Here is a 24,687-nt window from a genome sequence, read left to right on the forward strand (position 1 = left end):
AGCCCCAACTCTGGATTGTCTGAGGCAGGGTTTCCCCATGGATCAGGCTGGCCTGGAGCTTGTTATCCTCCAGTCATAACATCCTGAGTTCTGGGATAACAAGCACGAACTGACCAGCCCCTGAAATACAGGTGTCTTAGCTTTGTGGTGGATGTAGAACTTCTTTAGGGCCGGGCCAAGGCCTGTTGAACCAAGTTTTACTTCTCTGTAAAATTTGGGCTTGTGGGGGAAGCTTTTGGCACCATGGCCCCCATGGCAAATATGCAGCTGCCAGTGCCTCAGGGTTTGCCCTGGGGCCTCAGACTCCGCCTCTGCCACTTGACTGTGAGCTTCTGTAGGAGCTCACGTGGATGCCGCCGGAACTTCTGCTGTGTGAAGTAGAAGAGAACAGGGTCCAGTACACTGTTGGCACTGGCAAAGGGCCGGGTTCCTTTGTAGGCAGCTGCAAATGTCTCCAGTACAGGGCAAGAGACACCGGGTGTCGACCGCACCGCCAAGTAAGCTGTCTTGGTGATGTGGAAAGGAAGGAAACTGATGGCGAAGACAGCCGCCACCACCACGGCCATACGGGCTGCCTTGCTGCGCCGCTCTTGGGCCACAAGTCCTACTGGGCCATCCTGGCGGCACAGGCGGCGGGCCATGCAACAGTAGCAGGCCAGTAAGGCTGTGAAGGGCAGCAAGAAGCCGATGACCGTGAGAGCCATGCCATAGGGCAAGTAGCGGGTGGACAGGATGGGTGGGCTCAGGTCATAGCAGACAGTGCGGTTGCGTTGGATGCCCGTGGCAGCAAAGACTGCTGTGGGCAGGCACTGAGCTGTCACGGCCAGCCACACAGCTCCACATACCACCCAGGCAGCACGGCGACCGCCACGCTTGTGCCAGGGGGCCAGCGGGTGGCAGATACCCAGGTAGCGCTGGAAGCTGATGCAGGTGAGGAACAGGATGCTGCCATGTAGGTTGACATAGAAGAGAAAGCGCACGAGGCGGCAGGCCAGGTCTCCGAAGGGCCAGTGGTCCCCTCTGGCGTAGTTATAGATGAGTAGGGGCAGTGAGCAGGCGTACAGCAGGTCTGCCAGTGCCAGGTTCAGGATGTACACAGCCGAGCGCGTCAGGGTCTGACGGGATGCGCAGATCTGAGCGATGACGCAGATGTTCAGCGGCAGGCCCACCACCAGCACCACTGAGTACACTGGGGGTAGCAGCAGTTGCTTGAAATCCTCACGGTAGACACATGTAGTGGGCGGCAAGCCTGGTGTCTGGATGGTGCCATTGTCCCTCTCCATTACTGCCCAACTGCTTTTCCTATGCTTGGAGAATCTGGGGAAGTGAAACACACCCTCTCAGTGCCAAGCTCACCAGCTCACTCGGCACTATGCCTTGAGATATCTGAACAACTAAGTCCTTAACTTTGTCTCCTCTTAAGGCTCATTGCCCCATAAAGATCCATACAGAACTCTTATGGAAATGTGTATTCCAATGAAGCTCAAGCTTGAGAGAAATCAAAGTCATTTCGTTTCTCTAGTATTTCATTTCCTCTCAGTGTTCCTAGTAAACTTCTTCATCTCTCACAACCCCAGTCAATTGTCTCTTCTGTGTGTGTGTGTGGGCGGGGGGGGGGGGGGCAGGATTGGTGGGTTTGAGTTCAAATCACAGCTGTGACCTTGGAGTGGGGATTTACCTCCTCACCTCCCTATTGGAGGAATAAGAATGTTGTCATTAAGTTAGAAGACTTCTGAGATCTCTGTGGGGTAGGACTGTGGCAATGGTATGTACCTGTCTCATGCAGATGGAAGACCTTTTATGAGGAAGTACCAGGTTTGGTGTTTCTCCACGTCCTCTGTTCCTCCACGTTTCTCTGGTGGCTCTTAGTTTACCCCTGTGGACAGTGCACACACTGAGAGCTCACCGAGGAAAACGCCAATGACGCCAGCCTGAATGCCACCTTCAAAACCCATGTTCTTTCAGTCACAGCTCATCTGTAAAACAGGAGAGGTGACTCAGGTGATCCGGGAAACTTCCTTCCAGTCGACTTTAGTGGGTGGGAGTGGAGTGTGGGGCAGAGGCTACAGCAGCTTGGGTCTAGCACCCAAGCCAGGAGGCCCACAGTCTGTAACTCCAGCTTCAAAGGAGCCAGTACCTCTGGTATTTGCGCACACATGAATGAACATTCCCAAGCATACATGCAGATGAAGAGCACTGCTCTTATAGGGGATCCCGGTTCAACTCCCGACACCCACATTACAGCTCATAACTGCCTGTAACTCCAGTTCCAGGGGCTCTGACACCCTCACAAAACCATACAAGCAGGCAAAACTCACAAAAGGCATAAAGAACAAGCAGAGGTGGTTCCTGGTGGCCAGAGGGAAGCCCCAGTTCTCAGGGGGAACCAATCGGGAATCACACTGACCAAGCATTAGAGACGTGGAAACTAGATGTAAATGTTATAACTAAATAAAAAGCTTTCCCAGGAGAAATTTATCCTGGCTGGGGACGGTGTTCATCCGTATGGAGTGGCATTTGAATTGCATTTTAATAAATAAAGACTACCTGAAGATCTGAGAGTAAAACAGTCCCACTGGTCAGCCTTACAGACCAGGTCATGGTAACACACACCTGTAATCTCAGTAGCCATAATGACACGCACCCTTAATCTCTGTAGCCACACTAGTTGCCATAGAAACCGGGCAGTGCATGCCTTTAATCCCAGTGGTGCACGCCTTTAATCCTAGCACTAGAGAGGATTATAAAATGGGAGGAAGCCGGGCGGTGGTGGTGCACGCCTTTAATCCCAGCACTTGGGAGGCAGAGGCAGGCGTATCTATGTGAGTTCAAGGCCAGCCTGGTCTACAAGAGCTAGTTCCAGGACAGGAACCAAAAAGCTACAGAGAAACCCTGTTTCAAAAATCAAAAAAAAAAAAAAATGTGAGGAAACAGCTCTCAGATGCAGTCTCCTTCTGAGATTCCTAGAGGAAGGATCGCCATTTCAGACTGAGGCAGAGGTAAGAGCCAGTAGCTGGCTGTTTTGCTTTTCAGATCTTCAGGTTGAACCCCAATTTCTGACCCTGGGCTTTTATTAATTGTGCTTCATTTGGTGCCTAACACCAAATTAGGGCACAAATTTATGAAGAAGCCATTTGCCTGAGGCTTTCTAGCCATGAGCCCAAGCCAGAGCTGGGATTGAAATTTCAGCTCTAGGAATTGGAACCCAAACCTAGCTACCTTGGTTCAAGAGAAAAACTAACGCTCCCAGCTCCCATCTGCCTCAGCTCAGCTTCCATGTAAAGACGGAAAATACACAGAGAGTCTGGACACTGTATATTATTGTGTTGTCTTTGAATTGTTTGACTGCTAAGGAAGGAGCAACAGCTGCTAAAAGACATTTGATTATTAATGTTACTGGATTAATCCAACCTACATATTTTGAAAATGCCTTGACTTCAAAATTTAAGTCAATGGATATGTTACTTTGGAGAAGAGATTTTTCTTTTGTTTCCACAGGAAGTGAGAGGCTGTGGATTCATTCTGGGTTAAGAAAAATAAGGTTTGATCAAGGAAGACCCCCTGAGAAATCTGATGGCCCAGATGACCCGATGGTTCTCAGTGCATTCGGTGCAGTGTCCTGTGTCCCTCCCTTAGCAGGCCGGGGGCTCTCTGACCACACTGCCAGAGAGATTTGGCCTCACATGGATGAAACTGTAGTGGCCTCTTGTTTCTCCAGCCTCGGGGGAGACTGGTCCTTCTAAGACTTCATCCCCTGGGAAGGAGCAAGAGCTGCAGAAGAAGGCCTCTGAATAGGCCTCAGGCACCATCTGCTCCCTGATGACACTGCACTCTGTCTCTGAGGACCAAGAGCTGAGTGTTCCCCTCCTGCAGGGAGTGAAGAGAGGGAGGGATCCTTTGACCCCAACTGTGAGCAGTAACTGGCTTTGGCTATCATATCTGTCATTCATTCTCAGACCCTAAGGCCTAGACTATCTCAGATCACAGCTTTTTTCCGGACTCCAGCTATGCTGCCTGCAATAGGAACCCTTCAAGAGGTTCCTCTGCTCTCGAGGAAACTTGTACAGTCCTCTGGCTTTGTCCTCTCCACACTCTTCTCGTTCCTGCTCTTCCTCAGTCATCACACTGTTCCCAACACTGCATGGCCACTGCAACAGACCTAGCACCATCGCTGGCCTGTCCATCTGTGCTGATCTTTTCACATTGTGCTCCTGGGCCCGTCTCATCTCAGCCCTCCTTCTGAGTTCCCAGCCACGCCTGTCCCACCCGGCACTGGCCCGTTTGCTCACGGCAGACTTACAAGCAGCACCCAGCACCATCTTGGGTCTGTGGTACCAATGTGCTGGGGTGAAGGGTCCTCAGCCACGCTGTAGCACCTCTGGCTTCACTTTGGACAGCTTCCTCTGCTCCCTGACCCTGCTGGCTCTGACTGAAATAGCCCTTGTGTGTGGAGGGCACCTCCCTGCCATTCCCACACCTTAGCCTGGCAGAAACAGCTGAACAAAAGGCATCCATCCCAGAACTCTGTCCAACCATGGGAGGAGGGCACAAAGGGACCCAGCCTCACAGACCCAGCTCTCCCTCAGTGTTCTCATCTGTTAAGTGGGTTATGACAGTTCCCAGTCCTTCCCTTAGCCACCAGGAATCCATTAACTTCTCTGATCCTGTACCCTGTACCCATCCTCCATTTTCCATTCATTTGGTAGGTCATCTACTAACATTCCTGTCCGCACCTCTCTCGAGATGGCAATCCACTGGTAAGGTCCGTCCTTACCCAGCTACTCTCACATTTCCCTTCCCACATGCCCCTTTATTAAGCGCCTACTGTTTGTCATCAACTCCCCCCACATATCCCTGTTAACAGTCACAGCACAAAAACCCAGGCATGAGAGTGGGTGTGGAGACGGGCGCAGAAGAGGCTGTGGAGCTGCTGGGACACCGGGAGGGTGAGAGAGAGGATGAGAGATGGCTCCTCGCGGTTCTTCAGGGAGGGTAGCCTGAAGATGGTTTTCATTGTGGAGCCACTGAGGCAAGTGGGTGTGGGGAGGGCAGTTCAGGGAACGGATCCAAGCTGGGCCTCTGCTCCCACTGCCTCTCTCGGCTGCTGGCTACAATGTGACAGTTGCCACCTGTACGTTGAAATACCGTAGGCAAGGACTCTTGGTACTCTGTCACTTGTAGAAGTGATATCCATGCAGAAGCTTACCCCAAGCCCACCTTACAGGACTGGGGAACCAAGGGAGAGCCAAAATTTTGAACCAAAGTGAGATCAAGGTTGAAGAGCAGGAAAACACTTGGCCAGCTGTGTATAAATTGGGCACCTACCGTTTATTTGGGTGTGTGCCAGGATATCCAAGCAGGCTCGGTAATCTTACCTTCTTCCCAGTAGTTAGCTCCTTGTGGTGTTCCCAGAACAGTCTCCTGTGGCCCAGCGTCGGTCAGGGTTGAGGCAACTTTGAAGACCTAAGGGAAGACGGGGTGCTGGCCCTGGAGCAAAGCATGGGTTAACACTTCTAAATAGCTGTGGCTTCTGCCGGGACTGAGGTGGTTCCTGCAATGAGAGCCTGAAGCCATGAGATGGCGCTAGTGGACAGCTGACGAGGACAAGACTAGTGCCCGTGCTGCAGGGGCCTCCTGTCAGGCCGGCGCTGAGCAAACCCCATTCCTCTGGCCCTCCTCAGATTTCCTCTTATTTACCCACCTCAACAAGCTCAGGCCTCTGTCTGAACCTCACCCTTCAATGCAGCTCACAGCAGCCACTTGCGTGTCCAGCCCGGAGTACCGCTATGATGCCGCATCTTCTGCCCATCTCTACTCCAGGTTCCTGGGCAAACCACCAGCAAAAACACTGCAGCCCTCACCCCACCGAGGGACAACCTCTACTTGCTTTCTTTTCTTAGTCCAGGTCACAACTATGAGGTCGGTTCTGCAGCACCGTCAACGGAGTGCAGACGCCAGGAAGAACTGACTCGGCGCTCTTGGTACCCTTAGATCCCGGAGTCGCAGGACGCCCTTTGACTGATCCTCCGTGTCTGGAGGGGCGAGGAAGCCTGTGGGACAGAGGCAGGAGCTGGAAGCCTGAGTCACCACCTACTAACATTCCCTGCTCTCTCTGGACCTGAGATGAGGCTGCCAAACTTGGACTCCCTGCCTGCTGGGAAGCCACGCTGGGAAACCCCCTTGCTGTATCCCACCCAGCCTTGTGAATTTAGCAGCAAAGGTGCAGGATCAGGTGGGGTTAAGACTTGGCTTCCTTCTTCTGAGTCAGGCTAAGACCCAGCCTGCTGTGTGGCTTAGAGCCCTGCTATCCAACCCCTCTGAGCCTGAGAAACTTAACGGTAGCTGTGTTCCCTTCCTTACAGAGTTACACCCTCTATTCCAGGTACCACCCAGCCCTGACCCTGTGTGGCATCAGCCTGAGTACCCTGGAGCCCACCTCCAGACAGACTGAGGTCGGTTTCTTATGCCAGTCCCTGGTACCTGGGAGACAGTTCTGGTCTCACAAGGCTACAGTTGGCAAAGCCAGAACAAGGCAGCAGGCATCTGCTTTCTCTTCTCTCTTTTTACTTCCCCTTCCCCCTCTGTGGAGCAGGGACCAAGTGGAACTGAAAGCTCATTTTGAGGATGAAGAAGCAGCTGCAGCCTGGGACTGGGGCCCCTTCCTTTGTTTCCTTGTGTAGAAATTCCTCATTCTGGGACCACAGGCTCTGCCATCCCTTCCCATCACTGTGGACCCAGTGACTGCTCAGCCCAGAGGACTGCAGAGCATAGAGCCCCAGGAACCAGGCTTCCGGTGATGGTGGAAGAGAGGGCTCAGGCCTAGCACTTGGCCTCCCCTGCAGGTGGACCTGCAAAAGATCATTTCAGAGCCTTGAGGATGTGGGAACATGACCTGCCCATGTGAGAGGAGTGGGATCCTTGGGCCCCATGACCACCTCAGGGATGGTGTGACTCCCCGCTGGGCACCTGGAAGTCCAGATTGGAGTTCTGACCAATGGTTGAGAAGGAGAGAGGTTTTGTCAGGCTTGCAGAGCTAGGAGGAGTGAGGCTGGAGTTGCCACAGCTGCCTGAACTCTGTGCCAGGCATGATGCTGTGTCCTGGAGCTACAACCACGAGGAGCGGGCTGTCAAAATCCAAGGGTGGCAGAGTAAGGACAGGGAGCACCATGGGACTTCTGGATCCAGCTATGCTGAAGGCTTTAGCCTCCCACTGAACTGTGGTGGTACAAGCCAATCAATTCTTGTTTTGCCTCAGTCCACTAGACCTGGGCTTCTGTCCTTTGATATCAACCATCCAAAACTAGGTGTGGTGATTCAGGCCTGCAATCCTTACACTTCGGAAGTAGAGTCAGGGTTATTAGGAGTTCAAGGTCACCCTCAGCTACCTAGCAAATTAGAAAGAAGAGCTGGAGATGGAGCTGTCAGTAGAGTACTTGCTTAATGTTAGTTCACTAAACCCTGGCTCCAGTTCACAGTGCTCTACAGCACAGGCATGGGGAGATGGGAGCTGGAAGACCCAAAGTCTAAGGTCATCCTCAGCTATGTGAGTTCAAAGCCAGCCTGGCATACATGAAATTTTTATCTCAGAAAAGAAAGAAAGAAAGAAAGAAAGAAAAAAAGGGGCTGGAGAGATAGCTTAGTGGTTAAGAGCTTATACTGTTCTTTCAGAGGATCAAAGTTTGGTTCACAGTCTTCAAATCAAGTGCTCACAAGTGTCTATAATTCTCGGGAGTCTGGCACTCTGACCTCCACAGGCACCCACAATCATCTGCACATACCTATACACATATACATAGTTAAAATGTGTGTGGCCGGGCGGTGCTGGCACAAGCCTTTAATCCCAGCGCTCGGAAGGCACAGGCAGGTGGATCTTTATAAGTTCGAGGCCAGCCTGCTCTACAAGAGCTAGTTTCAAGATAGGCTCCAATGCTGCAGAGAAACCCTGTCGAAGGAAAAAAAAATGTGTATGTGTATTTCTGGACAGGTTTTCTCTGTGCAACAACCCTGGTTGTCCTGGAACTCATTTTGTAGACCAGGATGGCTTCAGACTCACAAAGATTGCCTGCCTCTGCCTCTTTAGTTTTGGGATTAAAGGCGCAAGTCCCCACCACTTTGCTTTAAATATATATTTTTAAATCACCATCTTGACTGTAGTTCTGACCTACAGTAGGGTCTCCACCTCCTCTCACGGAGTTTTGTCCAGAATCCCATCATCTCTGCCTGGGAAACTAGAAGAGGAGGGCAGGTGGGGCAGAGGAACTGTCACCTGGTGGAGCACTGTGGGGCAGAGGAACTGTCGCCTGGTGGAGCACCGTGGGGCAGAGGAACTGTTGCCTGGTGGAGCACCGTGGGGCAGAGGAACTGTTGCCTGGTGGAGCACCGTGGCAGTTCTCAGAGTGACCACGGTCACCTCAGTAGCTTTTGGTGGGACAGCAGAACCCATTTGGGCTCCACTTGCTGTATGTTCTAGAAAGGTCACTTTACATCCTTGGGTCCCCATCGTCCCTGATACTCACTGCTAATTTTGTGACTGTCCAATGGAAGCCAGAACTGGGATAAGGACTCTGGTACCAGGATCTTACATGGGATGGGCTGTGCTGTGCTGGTCCCACTTTGCAGATAAGGAGTCAGGTAGCTGTGGTCTGGATGTGTTGCCCTACAAAACCTTGTGTTAATAGCTTTGTCCCCAGCTGGTAACACTAGACTGGGGCCTGGATGGTGCGGGCATTGACCTTCTCTATGAATTGGCTCTTGCACAGTTCCCGTTGGATGGGTGAGTAGATAGGGACAGGTTGGAGGAAGTGTGTCATGAGGGTGAGATGTTAAAGGACACGCCTTGTTCTCCTTCTCCTCTTCCCCCTCTCTACCTGCTGGCCACCATAGGGGAGCGGCTTTGTTCCACCAAGCCCTTTGCTATAACGTTTCTGCATTGCTGCAGGCCAAGAAAAGGCAAGCTTGGAAACCATGAACCCAAATAAATCCTTAAGTGATTGTTCCTCAGATTTTGTCACAGGGATGACGAGGCTTAGACAAGTTGATGACTTGTCCAAGGTGACAGTGAATCAGTGGCCAACTGGGAGCTGGATGCAGATTTGAGTAATGATAAAGTCTGTGCTGGGAAGAGGGGTGACATTTCCCTACCAGAAACCTGAAGCCAAAGTGGTTAGGAGTTTGTTGTGTACACAATAGACCCCTCGTGGCACCGTTTCCCGGGAATAAGTTAAAACAATGGAGGTTAAGAATCAGGGCCATTGGTCTGGATCAGAAAGACTGACTTCCTCCCTCCCACTTTGTGAGATACTGGACACAAGACCTGTTTTGCTTTTCGGCTTCCAGTTCCCTGGAGATCCTGGATGAGTGAATCCTGCCCATGAATATAAGCCACAGGGCTCTATCCTCGATGCTATTGGGTTCAGTCAATTACCGTGTGTGTGTGTGTGTGTGTGTGTGTGTGTGTGTGTCTGTGCGTGCGCGCGCGCATGCCACGGGTCAGCTTTCTCCTTCCACCATGTGAGACTGAGCTCAGGTTGCTTGGTGGCCATCATCTTTACCCACTGAGCCATCTTAACTGATGACATATTTGCTGGGGGCTAGGGGAATGGCCACAGGAGTTGTACCTCTAAGCCTACCTGATTCCACAGCCTGTTCACACACACTGTCTGTTTATTGCCCATTTCAGAGACAAGACACCGAGGCTTAAAGGTATCTGGTTCCATGCAAGGTTCTATGTGTAAGGCTAGGCCAGAGGGATCCTCAGAGGACCCCTCACTTCTCATGAGAAGCAGAGTCCTGTCTGAGACCTGCTGTAAACATCACTCACGTCTCCTGAAGCCTGATCCCACCTGACAGAGACAAGATGTCCTCTGACCCCAGAACCAGGGGTCAGTGGCAGACTCTGGATTCTGGACTTGCTGGGCCAGACAGGTCTTAAGATCATCTGAGAACCCCTCTTCTCCCCCAAAAGGAGACCCCTGAAGCCTCCCAATGACTTGTCTGGTCCCTGTTTGCATACTCCCCTTGACATGAAGCTCATTTCCCTCCCAGGTTACCATAGGTTATGTTGAGAACGCTCCCTGAGCTATGCTTCTAAGTTAGCAGTTCTCTCCAGCACAGCCTGCCTCCGGGACCTGAGACACCCTGGGGAGGTCGTGCCAAGACCACTTATCAGCAGCTCCTCATTCCCACCACTGGATTCTGAACTCACATCCAGATCCAGGAAACCTAGGCCGCACACTTGGTTGACAGGAAAACTTCAAAACAAATCTTGTGGCCAAGTGTGGTACATACTTGAAGTCCCAGCACCAGAGAGGTAGGCATTTCCTTCTGTCATACAGCTCTAAACCTCTGCTGTGAGCCTTGTGGACCTGGGGCCAACCCATGGAGGTGAAAGAGGGATTTGGAGGTGTTTGAGGCTGGCCCAGGAGGGACATTTGGAGGGTATCAAACCTGACTCAGTGTGAAATGGGGGAGGCTGTACGGTGACTCATGTCACTCAAAGGTCACTGTCCCTGGGAGGTTCTCTTCTGCCATTCTAGCTAAAATTACAACCTACATATGTGTGGGATTTCCCCAATCTGTTATATTTTTATTCTCAGTACCTTTAGACTTTTATTACTACATTTACTTATTTATATATATGATTTTTAATGTCAGACCACAACTCGGAAGAGTCAGTCAGTTCTCTCCTAGTATGTGTGTCTAGGAGACTGACCTTAGGTAGGCCTGGGGGCTAGCTCTGTTACCTGATGTCATCAGCAATTCCTCTTCACCACCTCCTCCTTCCTTCCCTTTCTTCCCCCCTTTCTCTCTTCCTTACTTCCCTTTCTCCCCCCTTCCTTCCTTCCTTCCTTTCTTCCCTTTCTTCTTTCTTTCTTCCCTTTCTTCTTTCTTCCTTCCTTCCTTCTTTCCTTCCTTTCTTTTTCTTTCTTTCTTTTTTTTTTTTTTTGGTTTTCTGAGACAGGTTTTCTTTGTGTAGACCTGGCTGTCCTAGAACTCACTCTGTAGACCAGGCTGACCTTGAATTCACAGAGATCTGCCTACTTCTGCCTCTCAAGTCAAGTGCTGGGATTAAAGGTGTCTGCCCTCACTGCCTGGTCCTTTTTTTTTTTTTTTCTTTTGAGACAGGAACTCTTGTAGTCCAGGCTAACCTCAGACCCACTATGTAGCTGAAGATGATTCTGAACTTCTCATCCTCCTGCCTCCACACTGAGCTCGGGCAGTCTGAGAATGAACCCAGGGATTCGTAGATAAACACTCTCCCGACTGAGCTGTACACCATTTGTTTCTGTTTTTAAAGCAGGGTCTTACTCTGTAGCCTAAACAGATCTGGAACTCGAGGTGATCCTCCTGTCTTAGCTCTTAAAGTGCTTGGATTTCAAGTGAACATTACCATCTTTGAACAACTGTTCTACTTGTTTGTAGATTTATGTGATTTGCCCTCTCCACCGGGATGTAATCGCCAGGCTTTCGCCCTTCCTTTGGGACAGTGCAGGGCATGCAGTAGGTGCGCAGTAGTACTTGTGGGAGAACTGAATTCCCGGCGTGGCTCAGGTAAGTGTACACCGGCACGAGGAGCAGAAATCTGCTGGAGGTGCGGAGAGCCTGCAGTATGTGGTTTGGGGGACCAGGATCAGCAGAGATGGGTGTGTGTACAGGCTACTCCTGGAGCTGCTTGTCTGGCTTTCTGAGCAGTTTGGGGTGGGAAGAGTCCCAACTGAAAGGGGGAAAGGCTGCCTGCCTTCCTCGGCTCTCTGCTCTGTCCTCTGGTGTCTCTAGGCCTCTCCTCTCTAATCGGAATCTCTTCCAGGCACCCAGGCTGGCTTCTGTCTGCTCTGTGGGCTCCCAGAATCACCACTTCCACCCTGGCGCAGTAGCACCCCAACCTCTCTGTGCCACCTGCACCCCACTCCAGGACCCAGACCTACGTGTACACAGCTAGTAAGTCGCTACCCCTTAGCATGACACCTTGCTAAGCATTGCTGGAGGACGTGAGGTCCCTCTGTCTGCCCTGTGCTCCCCTGGCATGAACTCACTCCCCTCTATTTAATCTCTTTTCTCACTTCTACACCTTTGACCCCAGCAGCCCTCAGATAAGCCGGCTTCAACTTCCGGCCACCTAATGAACCATTTGCTCCGCCCTCCTCCCTCCTGATCCCCACCACCCCCTCAGTTGTACTCTTCTGTACCCTTCCTCCTTAGCTCCCCTGCGCTGATTCCTTACCCTCAGCCTGCACTTCCTCTCAACAAAAGTTCTCCGTTGACCTCACTTGTCTCTTCCTCCTTCATAGTCAAGCTTGTGAATGAATCCTCCACTTCCCGCCTACACCAATCCTCCACTTCCCGCCTACACCAATCCTCCACTTCCCGCCTGCACCCTCTGCTCACACCCCCATGGTCAAGCACAGGACAGAGTGAGGAGAAACAGCAAGCTCCCAGTCCCCTAGATGAGGCAAGATGAGACTGGGGCGCTCCTAAAGAAACCTCCAGAATGCCCTGACAAGCCTGGAGGGGTGAGGGGTGCAGAGGCTGCAGGTGAAGCTCATGTGGGGCCCCGTGACATGGGAACTTTAGAAAGAGGTGACTGGGCTGGGTGGGCATGGTGGCGCATGACTTTAATCTCAGCACTCAGGAGGCAGGTGCATCGCTGTGCATTTGAGGCCATTTTTGGTCTACATTGTGAGTTCCAGGACAGTCAAGGTTACACAGAGAAACCCTGTATTGAAAAACAAACAGACAGACAGACAAAAACAGAAAAATAAAAGAAAGAAAGGAGGCAGCAGGACTAGCAGGACTCTGGGACTAGGTGGCTCTGTGGTTCCCTCTGGGGGAGCCCTCGGTCGACCTGGAGGGACCTTTGCACCTCTGTGTCCCTACCCCACTCCCACTGCTTCAGTCTGGCTCCCTGCTCCAGGAAAAGCAAGGTACTGACTCAGGTTTCTGGGAATTTGGAAGGTTCCAGTGCTTGATCCCCTTGAGGCCCATGTAGGTCATCCGTCTCTGAGAGCAGAGGGATGCCCCTAGAATTCATTTGTTTGTGTTGTACCCACTTTTGCATGACAGGAAACCGAGACCAAGGGAAGAGAGGCATTTGGTTCTGGGACAGCACAGTCATCTGCTTGTTGGGGTGAGTGTCCGCGCATTCAGCTGGGGCAGGGCAGAGTTCAAATGGTAGCAGCCTCTGGCCCCTGCCTGACACTGGCATTCAGCACGGCTCTCACGAAGCTCTTCCCTCCCTTGAGAGGCTTTGTCTCTGCAGTGGCAGGCCAGACAGGGAAAAACAAGGAAGAACCTTGAGCCATCTGTTCCAGAGTACAGTGGACCTGGTCTGATTTCTTCTTGGGTGTTGGAGCTCAGGGTCATATCCAGCCAATTGGAATTGGGGTGTGATGATCTCATCAACAGTACCAGCTTTTGGTGTCCTGGTCCTGCATCTCCCCGCCCCCCTGGCATGGGGATGTGTGCTCTTATCTTGGAGCCTACAAACTTGACCAAGTCCCCGAGTCTTTACATGGGGTGGGGAAGGGACAGAGAGAACCTATGGAATGGCACGAGGAAGACAGTTACTATTTTGTTTGTCTTGCATTCTTGAAGTCCTGGGTTCAATCTTTAGCACTGCACAAACCGTGCATGGTGACGCACATCTGCAGCCCTAACACTGCAGAGGTAGACCCAGGAGGACCCAGAGTCAGCTGCATGGTGACGCATATCTGCAGCCTAACACTGCAGAGGTAGACCCAGGAGGACCCAGAGTCAGCTGCATGGTGACGCACATCTGCAGCCTAACACTGCAGAGGTAGACCCAGGAGGACCCAGAGTCAGCTGCATGGTGACGCACATCTGCAGCCTAACACTGCAGAGGTAGACCCAGGAGGACCCAGAGTCAGCTGCATGGTGATGCACATCTGCAGCCTAACACTGCAGAGGTAGACCCAGGAGGACCCAGAGTCAGCTGCATGGTGACGCATATCTGCAGCCTAACACTGCAGAGGAAGACCCAGGAGGACCCAGAGTCAGCTGCATGGTGATGCACATCTGCAGCCTAACACTGCAGAGGTAGACCCAGGGGGACCCAGAGTCAGCTACACAGTGAGATTGAGGCCAGCCTGGGCTACACAAGAAAAAAGGTCTTTCCATCCTACCAAGAAGAGGCTCATAGACTGGAGCCTGTCCGTTGCCTTTTTCTTGTTGGGAGCATTGGGCCCTGCTTCACAGCAGCCCCCAGGCTCTGCTAGTCCTCTGTGTTTTCACTTGTCAGCTCACCCTCTTTCCACAAGCCAGCAGACCTGGCTCAGCAAAACCCTGACATCCTCACCAACTTCCCAGAGTCAAGTTCCACATAATCCAGGCTGCTGACTTCTCTTCTTAGCACCCATCCACCCTGTCTCTCACGCAGGGACCAGCTGTGCTTGCCTTGTTCCGTGGGTGGCCTGCACTGTTCTCATACTGGTGGCTGGCAGGCTCCCACTGAAGGCAAATGCATTGACAGGGAGCTCGGTGTGAGCAGGAACTCTTCCCATCACTCTAAGCAGACAGTGGGAAACTTAAGCAGGAAGGGGTTCTGCAGGCAGGGAAGCCTCACCAAGGAGCAAGTGGCAGGGAAACAGCTAAGTGAGCCAAGAGGCCAAGGGCACTTCAGGCAGTGTAAATAGAGGGCAGAGGGCCCTGAAGGTGGTGAGCAGAGCAGGAGAAGCCAGGCAGTATACTGGCAACTATGGGTAAAAGAGGCAGAAACTAGAGATAAGCATGAGACAGATGATTGGAGCTTATGGTACCCATTCCAGCCTCATAAGAGCCTGTGAGATAGGACTCGTTATCTCCTCGGGATGAGAGGCAAGACACACAGAGGAACGGCTCTTGACTGTGAGCTCGAGAGTCCACATCACCATGGCTGTGCTACGGAGGACCTGAGATGGCGGAGAAAGCAGCCCTGCGCTCACCCTTTTTATCAGTTTCGGGTCTCCATAGGAGACCTCCTCCAGGGAGTCTTTAGAACCAACTAGAAGGAATCTCCCTATATCCATGGAAAGTCCACCATGAGGGTTGTCCTCTGACCAACCTGGGATGCCCATCAGCTTTCTACACACCTTCTGCCTGTCCAGGGGCTCTTCCTACTCGGTGGTAATCTTACTCCACTGGACCCAGAGCTGACCAATCAGAGCGCCCCTCCAAACCACTCACCAGTGACCAATCAGACTGTGCCTCAGGAATGTTTCTGTGCCTAGCTTGGAAGACTTTCTCTCTTTTCTCCTAGGCTGTGGTGAGAACGGTGGGAAGAACCGTGAGCGTGTAGAAACGCAACGAAGATAGGAGTGAGAACAGAAAAAGAGAATGTGGCAGACCCAAACCTTCCGTTACGTGAGCTGACAAACTGTTCAATTAAACCAGCCCTTGCCACTCTGACACTAAATACACAGGTGATGGCAATGAAATGGCATTCATTAATTTCATCAAAACTGGAAATCTTGGGCTGGAGAGATGACTCAGCAGTTAAGAGCTCTTCCAGAGGTTCTGAGTTTAATTTCCAGCACCCACATGGTGGCTCACAACCATCCCTAATGTGATCTGGTGCCCTCTTTTGGCCTGCAGACAGAACACTGTATACATAATAAATAAATCTTAAAAGAAAAAAAAACTTAAAAATCTTTGTGCAAAAAGAAACATTATTATCAGAGTAGAAAGCTCTGCAAAATGAGAGATGGTATTTGAAAATCTTGTCTGGTTAGGAGTTAATACAGGTTCAAGGCTAGCTTGGTCTGCAGAACAAATACCAGGCCAGCCAAGGGTACATGGAAAGACCTTGTCTCAAAACACAAAAACAAACCACATACACACACAAAAGAACAAACCAAAACCAAAAAATCCAAACTCAGTGAAGAACTGAATGAACATTTCTCCAAAGAAGATTTGCAAGTGGTTAGTAAGTACTGAACGGATACCCCCACCTCAGGGGAACGCGAATCAAAGCCGAGAGGTACCCAGGACAATCAATGGTTATCACTGAAGCGGGGATGAACACCAGGGAGATGGCTCGGTCAGTAAAAATGCTTGTTTCTTGAATGCATATATAAAGCCAGATGTGGAGGTATGCTTCTGTGGCCTGGCACTTCTATGAAGACAGGAGGAGAGGCAGGAAAATGGCTGGAAGGTCGTTTCTATGCAGCGCAGCAGAGGAAACAAGAGAGGCTGCCTCCAAAACAGAGTGGAAGGGGGGAACTGACTCCAACGAGGTTGTTTGTGCTGTGGCTCATGACCACCTCCACTACACACCCACCAGTGTGAACACACACACACACAACACACACAATAAATAAATACTTACAAAAAGCCCCAACCACAAACTAGAAGATATCATTTGATATTGACGAGGAGGTGGCGAAACCTGAATTCCCATCACTTGCACAAACGTAAAATAGTACGGCCACAGTGAAAAAAAAAAAACAGTACAGAAGTTTCTTAAAATAAATAAATGCATCCCTCAGGATTATTGTCTAGCAATTCCACCTCTAGAATCCAAATCAAAGTCTTAAAGAGGGAGGAAGTTCTGATAATGAACGGTAACATGGATGAACCGTAAACATATTGTGCCCAGTAAAACAATGGACACTTGTAGCTACAGGAAGAACTGAGAGTCCACAGACTCAGGGCAGGGGGGAGCCATGGCTTTCTGCGTCCAGAGTATTCTGTGCTTGACAGCAGGTCTCACTGTGTGGCTGAGGCTGGCCTCAGGCTTGTATTGCAGCTCTGGGGACAGATGTTGACAGTTATCGCACAATAATGTATATGTGCTCAATATGACTTGCTGTGTGCTCCCAGGAAGGGTTAAATGGGCTGGAGAGATGACTCAGCAGTAAGAGCACTAACTGCTCTTGCAGAGAACCTGGGTTTAGTTCCCAAAGCCCACAACCGTCCCTGACTCCAGTTCCGGGGGATCTGATACCTTCTTCTGATTTCAGGTGCACATATGATGCATTTACATACATGCAGGCAAAAACACTCACACACTTAAAACAAAATAATAGAATCTAAAAAAAATTTAAAGAGGTTAAGCTGGGGGTGTTGTCCTGTGCCTGTAACCTCTCAAAATCAGGCAGTCACTGAGGGGTTACCACAGGTTCAAGGCTAACCTGATCGGTGTAACAAATTTTAGCAGCTGAGCCTACACTGTGAGACGCTGTCTCAAAATAAGACAAAACCAAACAAAAAGTTAATGATATAAGTTTTTTTTGTGTATAGCTTTAAACAAATTCACAACAAAACAAACAAAGGGAGGAAAGGATGCCAGCCCTAACCAGCACGTCTGCCCCGGGGACAGCTCTCCATTGGTTCAGCAGCGCTTGGTGGAGCTCATGAGCAGAGAAACAGCATTGGAAGATAGTGATAGTGTCAGGTTTGTCAACTGTCTGGTACAGGAAAGATGTCTTCCTCTGAGTCAAAGTTCAAGCATGCTGACTGCCCATCACAGAAGACACAGTGTCTAAGCTCCAGATTCCTTTTTTGTCTCCCCAGCCCATATACACACAGGTATTACTTGGCCACCTTTGCCTTGGTCTGTGGCAGCTCAAAAGCTGGTCCAAGGGCTGATATTCTGCTCATCCCTGGTGCTGTGAGGAACTAAGTTCCTTAACTACCAGCTTTATGTCTTTGTCCGGCATCCCTGAAAGTGGAGCAGGCTAGCATGTAGCTAGCAGGTTACACACATGTGGTAAAAACAGGCCCCTCACAGTTCTTGATTCTCTTTGCATCCGAACCTTGGAGTGTGTGTGGGGCATAGGAAACTTATTTTTATGATGCAATGGTCCTTCTGGGACTCTCACTCCTAAAAGGTTAGCTTTTCTAAGGATCCATCACGATCCTCTTCTTGGAGGCTGCTTCTCCTTTTTCACATCAATTGCCAGGAAACCCAGTGATGCTTCTTAGGAATGCAATTAAAGAGTTCCTCAAAATTTAACCTAAAATTGTCATATAAAGCAGGAGTTCCACTCCAGGTGCACACCAAGAAAAGTGAAAATAGCTCCACAAACCGGGCACAGTGCCAACTCGCCGTAGTAGCGGCACTCGAGATGCTGAGACACAAGAACTGACACCGCTTGAGGATGGACTGAGATGCAGTCTCCAGACAAAGCGAGGAACCGGCCGAGGGCTCACTAGCCAGGACTGCTTGCTGCTCTTACAGAGGGCCCAGGTTTGGGCACCCTCATCAGGGTTATCACAATTTGCCCATAACCTTAGCTCCGAGGGAGTCAATGCTATCTTCTGTCTCCTCAGGTACCTGCACACACACACACACACACACACACACACACGCACGCAGGCGCACACACACACATGCTATATATATAGTAAATGTATATATATATTTATATAGCAAATATATATTTTATATAAATATATATTTGCAACCCTTAGGCTAGAGAAATAGCTCAGGGGTTAAGAGTACTGGTTGTTCTAGAGGACCTGGTTCAATTTCCCAGCACCCACAAGATGGCTCACAACCATCTGTAACTCCAGTTTCAGGATCCAGCGCCTTCTTTTGACTTCTGCAGGTGCTACACACAAGTTGTAGACATACATGCAGGCAAAACCACTTATACACATAAAATAATACATTTTAAGCCTGCACTGATGGTGCACACCTTTAATCCTAGCACTGTGGAGGTAGAGGCAGGGAGATTTCTGAGTCTGAACATTTAAGATTCAAACATAACACAGCAGGAAGTGAGATTGGCCCCAGGTTTTAATATCTTAGGAGTCTCGTGTTTTGCCTCAGATTTCAGCTCTGCCCAGAGACAATCTTCCTCCAGGACCCGCAAGTCATGTTAAATACATGTTCTCATTTCACCTCCCCTAGGAGCCCATTTTACAGATGAAGAAACTAAGATCCTAAGGGTTTAATAATGTGTATGAGAACCACAGGACTGGCAGGTGCTGGATTCCAACCCAGCTGTTTCTCTTTCCCCTGGACTCCAATGCCCCTTATCACCTCTGCCATCCGCTGTTAGGAGGCACAAGGCACTCAGGACCGCAGGACTCCTATTTCTCTGATGTGACAGAGACAGCATTTCCCTCACTCTGGATTAAATGCTGCTTTCAGTGTCTCAGGACAGTCCCACCCTATGCCAGGCCGTGTAACCCAGTGCTATCGTGGGATGCCTGGCTCAGCTGCTGCAGACTTTGTTGTTGTTCGTTACTCTTATTTATTTATTATCTAGGGGTATGCATGCGTTCACATGCATGCGAGTGCACATGCATGCGTGCATGTGTTCATGTATGTGTATATGCGTGCATATACACACAGTACACAGTTTGTGTACTGTGCACACATGTATGCATGTGTGTTTGTGTATGTGTGCGTGCATGTATGTGTGTGCATGTGTTCATACATGCATATGTATGTGTATGTGTGTACGTATGTGTGTGTGTGTATGTACACTTGCCACAGCATATATCTGGAAGCCAAAGGACAAGTTTCAGGAGCTGGTTGTCTTTCCGCCATCACTCCTCCTGGGTCCCAGGGATTGGACTTAGGTGAGGATCTGCAGGAAGTGTCTTTACCCACTGAGCAGTCTCACCAGTCCACGCTGCAGATTTCTTGCACTTGTCCCCAGCCTATGAGTGCTTAAGCAGGCAGTGGGTCTCTTAGTTCCTGGGGCTCTGGTACCCAGCACATGGCTGGGCACAAAGGCCACTGATGTAGTCATGTGTGCCTGGCACAGGGCCTGCCTCCCATACAGCTGTTACCATCAGATCAGCACTGAGCAGGAAAAACAGGCAGACACGTCATGGCCACAGGCCCAGGTCAGGGTTCTGGCCCTAACTAGACACCAACAGTCAGAACGGAAGAGTCAGATTCTGGGCTGCCAGTCCACCCAGACAGAAATAGAAAGCTGCCTCAGAGACAAATGGGGAAATGGCCCAGGGACAGGCGCTGAGGGGGCCTGTCATGCAGACACACCCTGTGGACTTAGTTCCACAAGAGCTGTGACTGGCCCCAGGCCCTTTGCCCAAATGGGAGCCTGTCACAGACTGTCAATTCCTTCTTCCTGCAGAGCCAGGAGAAAACTCAGCCTGACCCTAGGTCTGAACGGGGCTGATCTTCCCTCCACCCCCTAAGGGCTGGAATTAGAGATGTGTGCCTCTATCCCTAGCTTGATTAATTTACTCATCCGAGTAATATTTTTGCTTTGTTTTTGAGACAAGGACTTACTCGATAGTCTAGGCTGGTCTTGAACTCACTATGGAGCCAGGCTGGTTTTGCACCATGGCCACCCTGCCGTAGTCAGAAAGGTTTCTGTAAGCTCCAGGTCATCCTGGCTGCGCACACTTCGTGGAGACACTTGCCGTCTCTTGGGTACTCAATAAATTAGCAGGCACATGGCTGTGTGTTGCACAAACACGCAGAAGCCTGAGATTTGGCATCTGGAATCTTCCTCGTTGCTCTCCACTGGGCCCAGGCCTCATTAGCACAGCTACCCTGGCCCACCGGCCTGGCACTGCTGTAGTCTTTGAGCTCCGGAATTACTGGGGGGCTTCTCTGCTCACTTGGGTTCTAGGGATCTGAATTCCCATCCTCACACTTGTCTGGAGAATGCTTTAACCACTGAGCCATCTCCCCAGTCCCACACTTCCAGCTTTGGGTCAACCGAGTCATTTCCTCTTTCGTTCTGTTGTTCACGAGGCCAAACAGCCCACATTGATCAGCCTGCAACAACGAGACTAAATTTTGGAGTTAGGAGTTGAAATCCAGTATTACTGCTAGCCAGCTGGATCCCCAAATCCTGAGACTGGCATTTTCCCTCACAGACCTCCATCTTCTTGTCTGTAAAATGGGATACTAGTAGCACCTCCAGAAGACATTGGATATCACAAAGATTCAATGGGACAATTGAGGCTCCCGGTCAGCTCTGAGCCTTAGAGGGAAGGTGGCGGCTGGTGGACCTCACAGAGGAGTCAGACAGATTGCTAGCCCTGCTGATGACCTGCAGGGAGCTCCCAGGGGAGTCTGTAGAAGCAGTCTAAGAATGAGGCAAGGGGACATGCTAGAGACAGCAGCTAGTGCTACTTTCTAGTCTGTGGTCCCTGCCCCCTTCCTAGGAAATTAACAAATAGTAAGGCATTTCTAAAAAGAAAAAAAATATAGAGTCTCATTTCTCTAGCCTGGCCTGGAACTCCTTACACAGCTGAGGATAACTTTGAGTATGTGATCCTTGCCTCTACATCCTGTGATGTGGGAGTGTCATATCAATCTGTTGATTTCATTGGTTAAGCAATAAAGAAACTGCTTGGTCCTGATAGGTTAAAACATAGGTGGGAGGAGTAAACAGAACAGAAGGCTGGGAGAAAGAAGCTGAGTCAGTGAGTCGCCATGATTCTCCCACTCCAGGCAGACGCAGGTTAAGATCATTCCTGGTAAACCAGCTCGTGGGCTACACAGATTATAAGAAATGGGCTAGTCCAGGTGCGAGAGTTAGCTGAGAGGAGGCTAGATAGAAATGGGCCAAGCAGTGTGTAAAAGAATACAGTTTCCGTGTAATTATTTCGGGTAAAGCTAGCCGTGCGGGCGGCCAGGTGCCGGGGACACAGCTCGCCGCTCGTATTACAACAATCCTGAGTTGTGGGGTGTTGACTGCTTACCACTACACCCAGTATCGTGTAAGGCTAAAGCTCTATCCCAGGGCTTCATGCATGGTTTGCTCCACGCACCTCATCCCCAGCCAGATGAGTCTCAGCAGTGTAGAGAAACTCCCCCCGCAGGCCTGGCGATTGTGTACAGGCACACATGCTCCACACATGCTCACAAACTACACATTTACACCTTTACCTTATACACATGAGGAGTCGCACCATTGAAAGTGCATCTTGGTACATTCCCGTAATCCCAGCACCGGGAAGGCTGGGTCAAGTTTAAAGCTAGCCCAGGAAACACAGTACGACTATCTCAAAAAGAAGAAAGTACAGCACTTCATAGCTTGCAAAGGTCCTTTCACTTTTCACCTCATTTGATACTGAGGGATGGAGAGTAGTCTCTGAGTTGTATGAATTCCATAGACCTTCAGGAGGCCAGTACTGAACACAGGGCCTCTGCGTTCCCTGGATCCAGGCTAGCAGAGTCCAGTGTCAACAGAATCTCCAAGCAAGGTTTAGCCCCACTCCCCAGACCCACCCATTCATTGTTTCTCCTCCCCTTCAGTTTGCTCAGTGGGGTCAGCTTCAGGTTGCATTGTGTTTTGGCCCCCTTCTTGCTTGTTCCTGCCAGGGTGCCTGTGGGGCTCTGAGAACCCCGTCCAGCCCCTCCCCAGGGACCCTCTTTACTCTTCTGCCAGGGTGCCTGTGGGGCTCTGAGAACCCCGTCCAGCCCCTCCCCAGGGACCCTCTTTACTCTTCTGCCAGGGTGCCTGTGGGGCTCTGAGAACCCCGTCCAGCCCCTCCCCAGGGACCCTCTTTACTCTTCTGCCAGGGTGCCTGTGGGGCTCTGAGAACCCCGTCCAGCCCCTCCCCAGGGACCCTCTGCACTCTTTAGAATTTGACAATGAACAGGTTTTTGGTTTTGTTTTGTTTGCTTGTTTTTTGAGACAGAGTCTTACTGGCCTGGTAGAAAAGGCTGGTCTTGAACTCACAGAGGTCACCTGCCTCTGCTGGGATTAAAGGCCTGTGCTACACCATCCAGCACAGAGCGGTCTTTAAATACTCAGCTACTAGAATTCAGTTAGACATTGCCCCAAGTAAGAAGTTCAGGCCTAGAGACCTGGCGTGGTGGCACAATTCTTTAATCGCAGCACTCGGGAGGCAGAGGCAGGTGGATCTCCGTGAGTTCAAGGCCAGCCTGGTCTACAGAGCAAGTTCCAGGACAACTAGGGCTGTTACACAGAGAAACCTTGTCTTAAAAAACAAAATCAAAAACAAACAAAACAAACAAGTAAGCAAAAAAGAAGTCCAAGCTCAGGAAGGAAGAATGTCTTGTGACATTCAGAACTCAAACTCAGACTTCTACAACTGCAAATCTCCAAATCCTGTCTCAGTATTCCACGGCCCCACCCAAGGCACAGTCAGGTCCCCACGGCCCCATCTCCTCCACTCGAGTCCTGTGTACAGCACAGTTCTGGGCAGAACTGGGTAGAGGAAACGAGAAGGAAGGAGGCCCCCACACCCACCCATACCTGCTCAGCCACTGCACCAGCCAGGGCTGCAGTGGTGTGCACGGGGGCCAGCCCCTGAGGAGAAGCACCGTTACCTGGACCATTCACCCTGTTTCGGCACCTCCTGCTATTCATGAGAGCTGGAGTAAACCGGACTCCTGGAGCAGACCCTGCCACCGAGTTCCTGGGCCACAGAGGGCAGGAGTCTGGGAGGGGGCAGATGAGGAAACTGGTGTTGCCAGAAGGGGAAGTGACACTGTCTCAGGGGGCTCTGAGTGGCAAGACCAGAACTCAATCCGGAGATCTTGCTCAAGTGTCTGGCACAAAGCTGACTGGGCCACTGCCCAGCTAGGAGCCAGTCACCCCATGTCTGCGTCCTCACTCAAGCAGTGTGTACCGTTGGACTATCTGTTTTGCCCAAGGGATGCTGGGAGGATGGAGGACTGGACACAAGGAGGCTCCTAGCTACACATCAGTTCCGCTCCTAGTCTCTCTTGAGTTTGGGCACAGCCTTGCTCATTACTGCCTCAGGGAACAATTACCGTGGTTTCTCAGCCCATTAAGAGAGATCCAGACCCCCAGATTAACAAATCAATTGTCTGTGACTCCAACCATGCAGGTCCAGACACCACTCCCAAGGGACTAAGAATGGATGGATCCTCAGAGGGAGGGAAGCTTGGAGGAAGGGCAACACCCTGGTAGCTCTCTCCATCCCTAGCCTCAGACCATACTAGAGCCTGGGCAGGAGGAGGAGGCAACGGGTCCTTGACTGGCCTGGGCGGCCCCTCCCTGCCAATGGGATTATTTCTTCTCTCCTTCCTCTTCTTGTTCACATGTCCCATGCCCCTGCTCTTTTCTGGTGGCATCAAGATGAGGGGAAAGCAAAGCCAGGGCTCCGGGCTGAGGGGAGCGTTGTAGAGAAAAGTGTGGAGCCAAGATCCAGGGGCCTGAGGTGGGCACAGCAGGACTCCCTACATACCACCTCCTAGTTCTCTTTGGAGAAGCCCACCCAGTCTGGAGGAAGCAGGAGAGGAGCTAAGGCCAGACTGCTCCAGTTCCAAAGCCAAAGCTTTGATTTGTGTGACCTGAGCCTGCCGTGCGGGCAGAGAGAGCCTAGCGCCAGCAGAGGAAGATAAGTCCCCACACGACTGGTCCCAGCCTGCCCCATCCCATGGGCTCCAAACTAAGTTCATTTCCTAAGCCCCAGAGGCTGATGGCTCCTTCCCGCTAACCCAAGCATAGTATAACCTCAACAAGTGTCCGTCCCTCTCTGGATCGTGGTTCTCCCGTCTGCAAGATGTAAAATCAAATCAAATCAAATCAAATGATGATGATGATGATAACCGAAGTGTCTGCATCTTGCTGCTGTCATAAAGAGTGGTCATCACAGCAACAAAAGGCAGTGTGCAGGCCAAGATAATAGACCTCAGAACGGGCCTGTTCTCTTGCTGGGAAATACATTGTCTTCAGAGAAAAAGATGCCACCACTCCCAACAACAGGAGGCCACTGACAGGAAGATCCCTCTCCCCCTGAAAGGGTTACCGGGAGCAGGGC

At 50.9% G+C, this 24,687-nt stretch overlaps 1 protein-coding gene across 2 annotated transcripts in view; it reads right to left on the reverse strand.

Annotated features, from left to right (window-relative positions):
• The window catches only part of P2ry6 (pyrimidinergic receptor P2Y6), a 23,446-nt gene extending 152 nt beyond the window's left edge, over window positions 1-23,294 (reverse strand). The window contains exons 1-4 of one of the 2 annotated variants that reach the window (XM_041676359.1): window positions 23,228-23,294; window positions 5,376-5,463; window positions 1,774-1,976; window positions 1-1,317 (exon numbers count right to left, since the gene is read on the reverse strand). The exon at window positions 1-1,317 is cut by the window's left edge and continues 152 nt beyond it. In XM_041676359.1, coding sequence (XP_041532293.1) covers window positions 279-1,283 — 1,005 coding nt within the window. In that variant the 5' untranslated portion in view covers window positions 1,284-1,317; window positions 1,774-1,976; window positions 5,376-5,463; window positions 23,228-23,294 and the 3' untranslated portion in view covers window positions 1-278. Of the gene's footprint in view, window positions 1,318-1,773; window positions 1,977-5,375; window positions 5,464-5,734; window positions 5,887-23,227 lie in introns of those variants that run through there. The other variant, XM_041676358.1, reaches the window with a different exon arrangement.
• Window positions 23,295-24,687: the final 1,393 nt, after the last annotated feature.

This window comes from Microtus oregoni, unplaced genomic scaffold, assembly GCF_018167655.1.
Source record: "Microtus oregoni isolate MIOR12 unplaced genomic scaffold, Mior012 000027F_ref0000203, whole genome shotgun sequence".
Taxonomy (NCBI): domain Eukaryota; kingdom Metazoa; phylum Chordata; class Mammalia; order Rodentia; family Cricetidae; genus Microtus; species Microtus oregoni.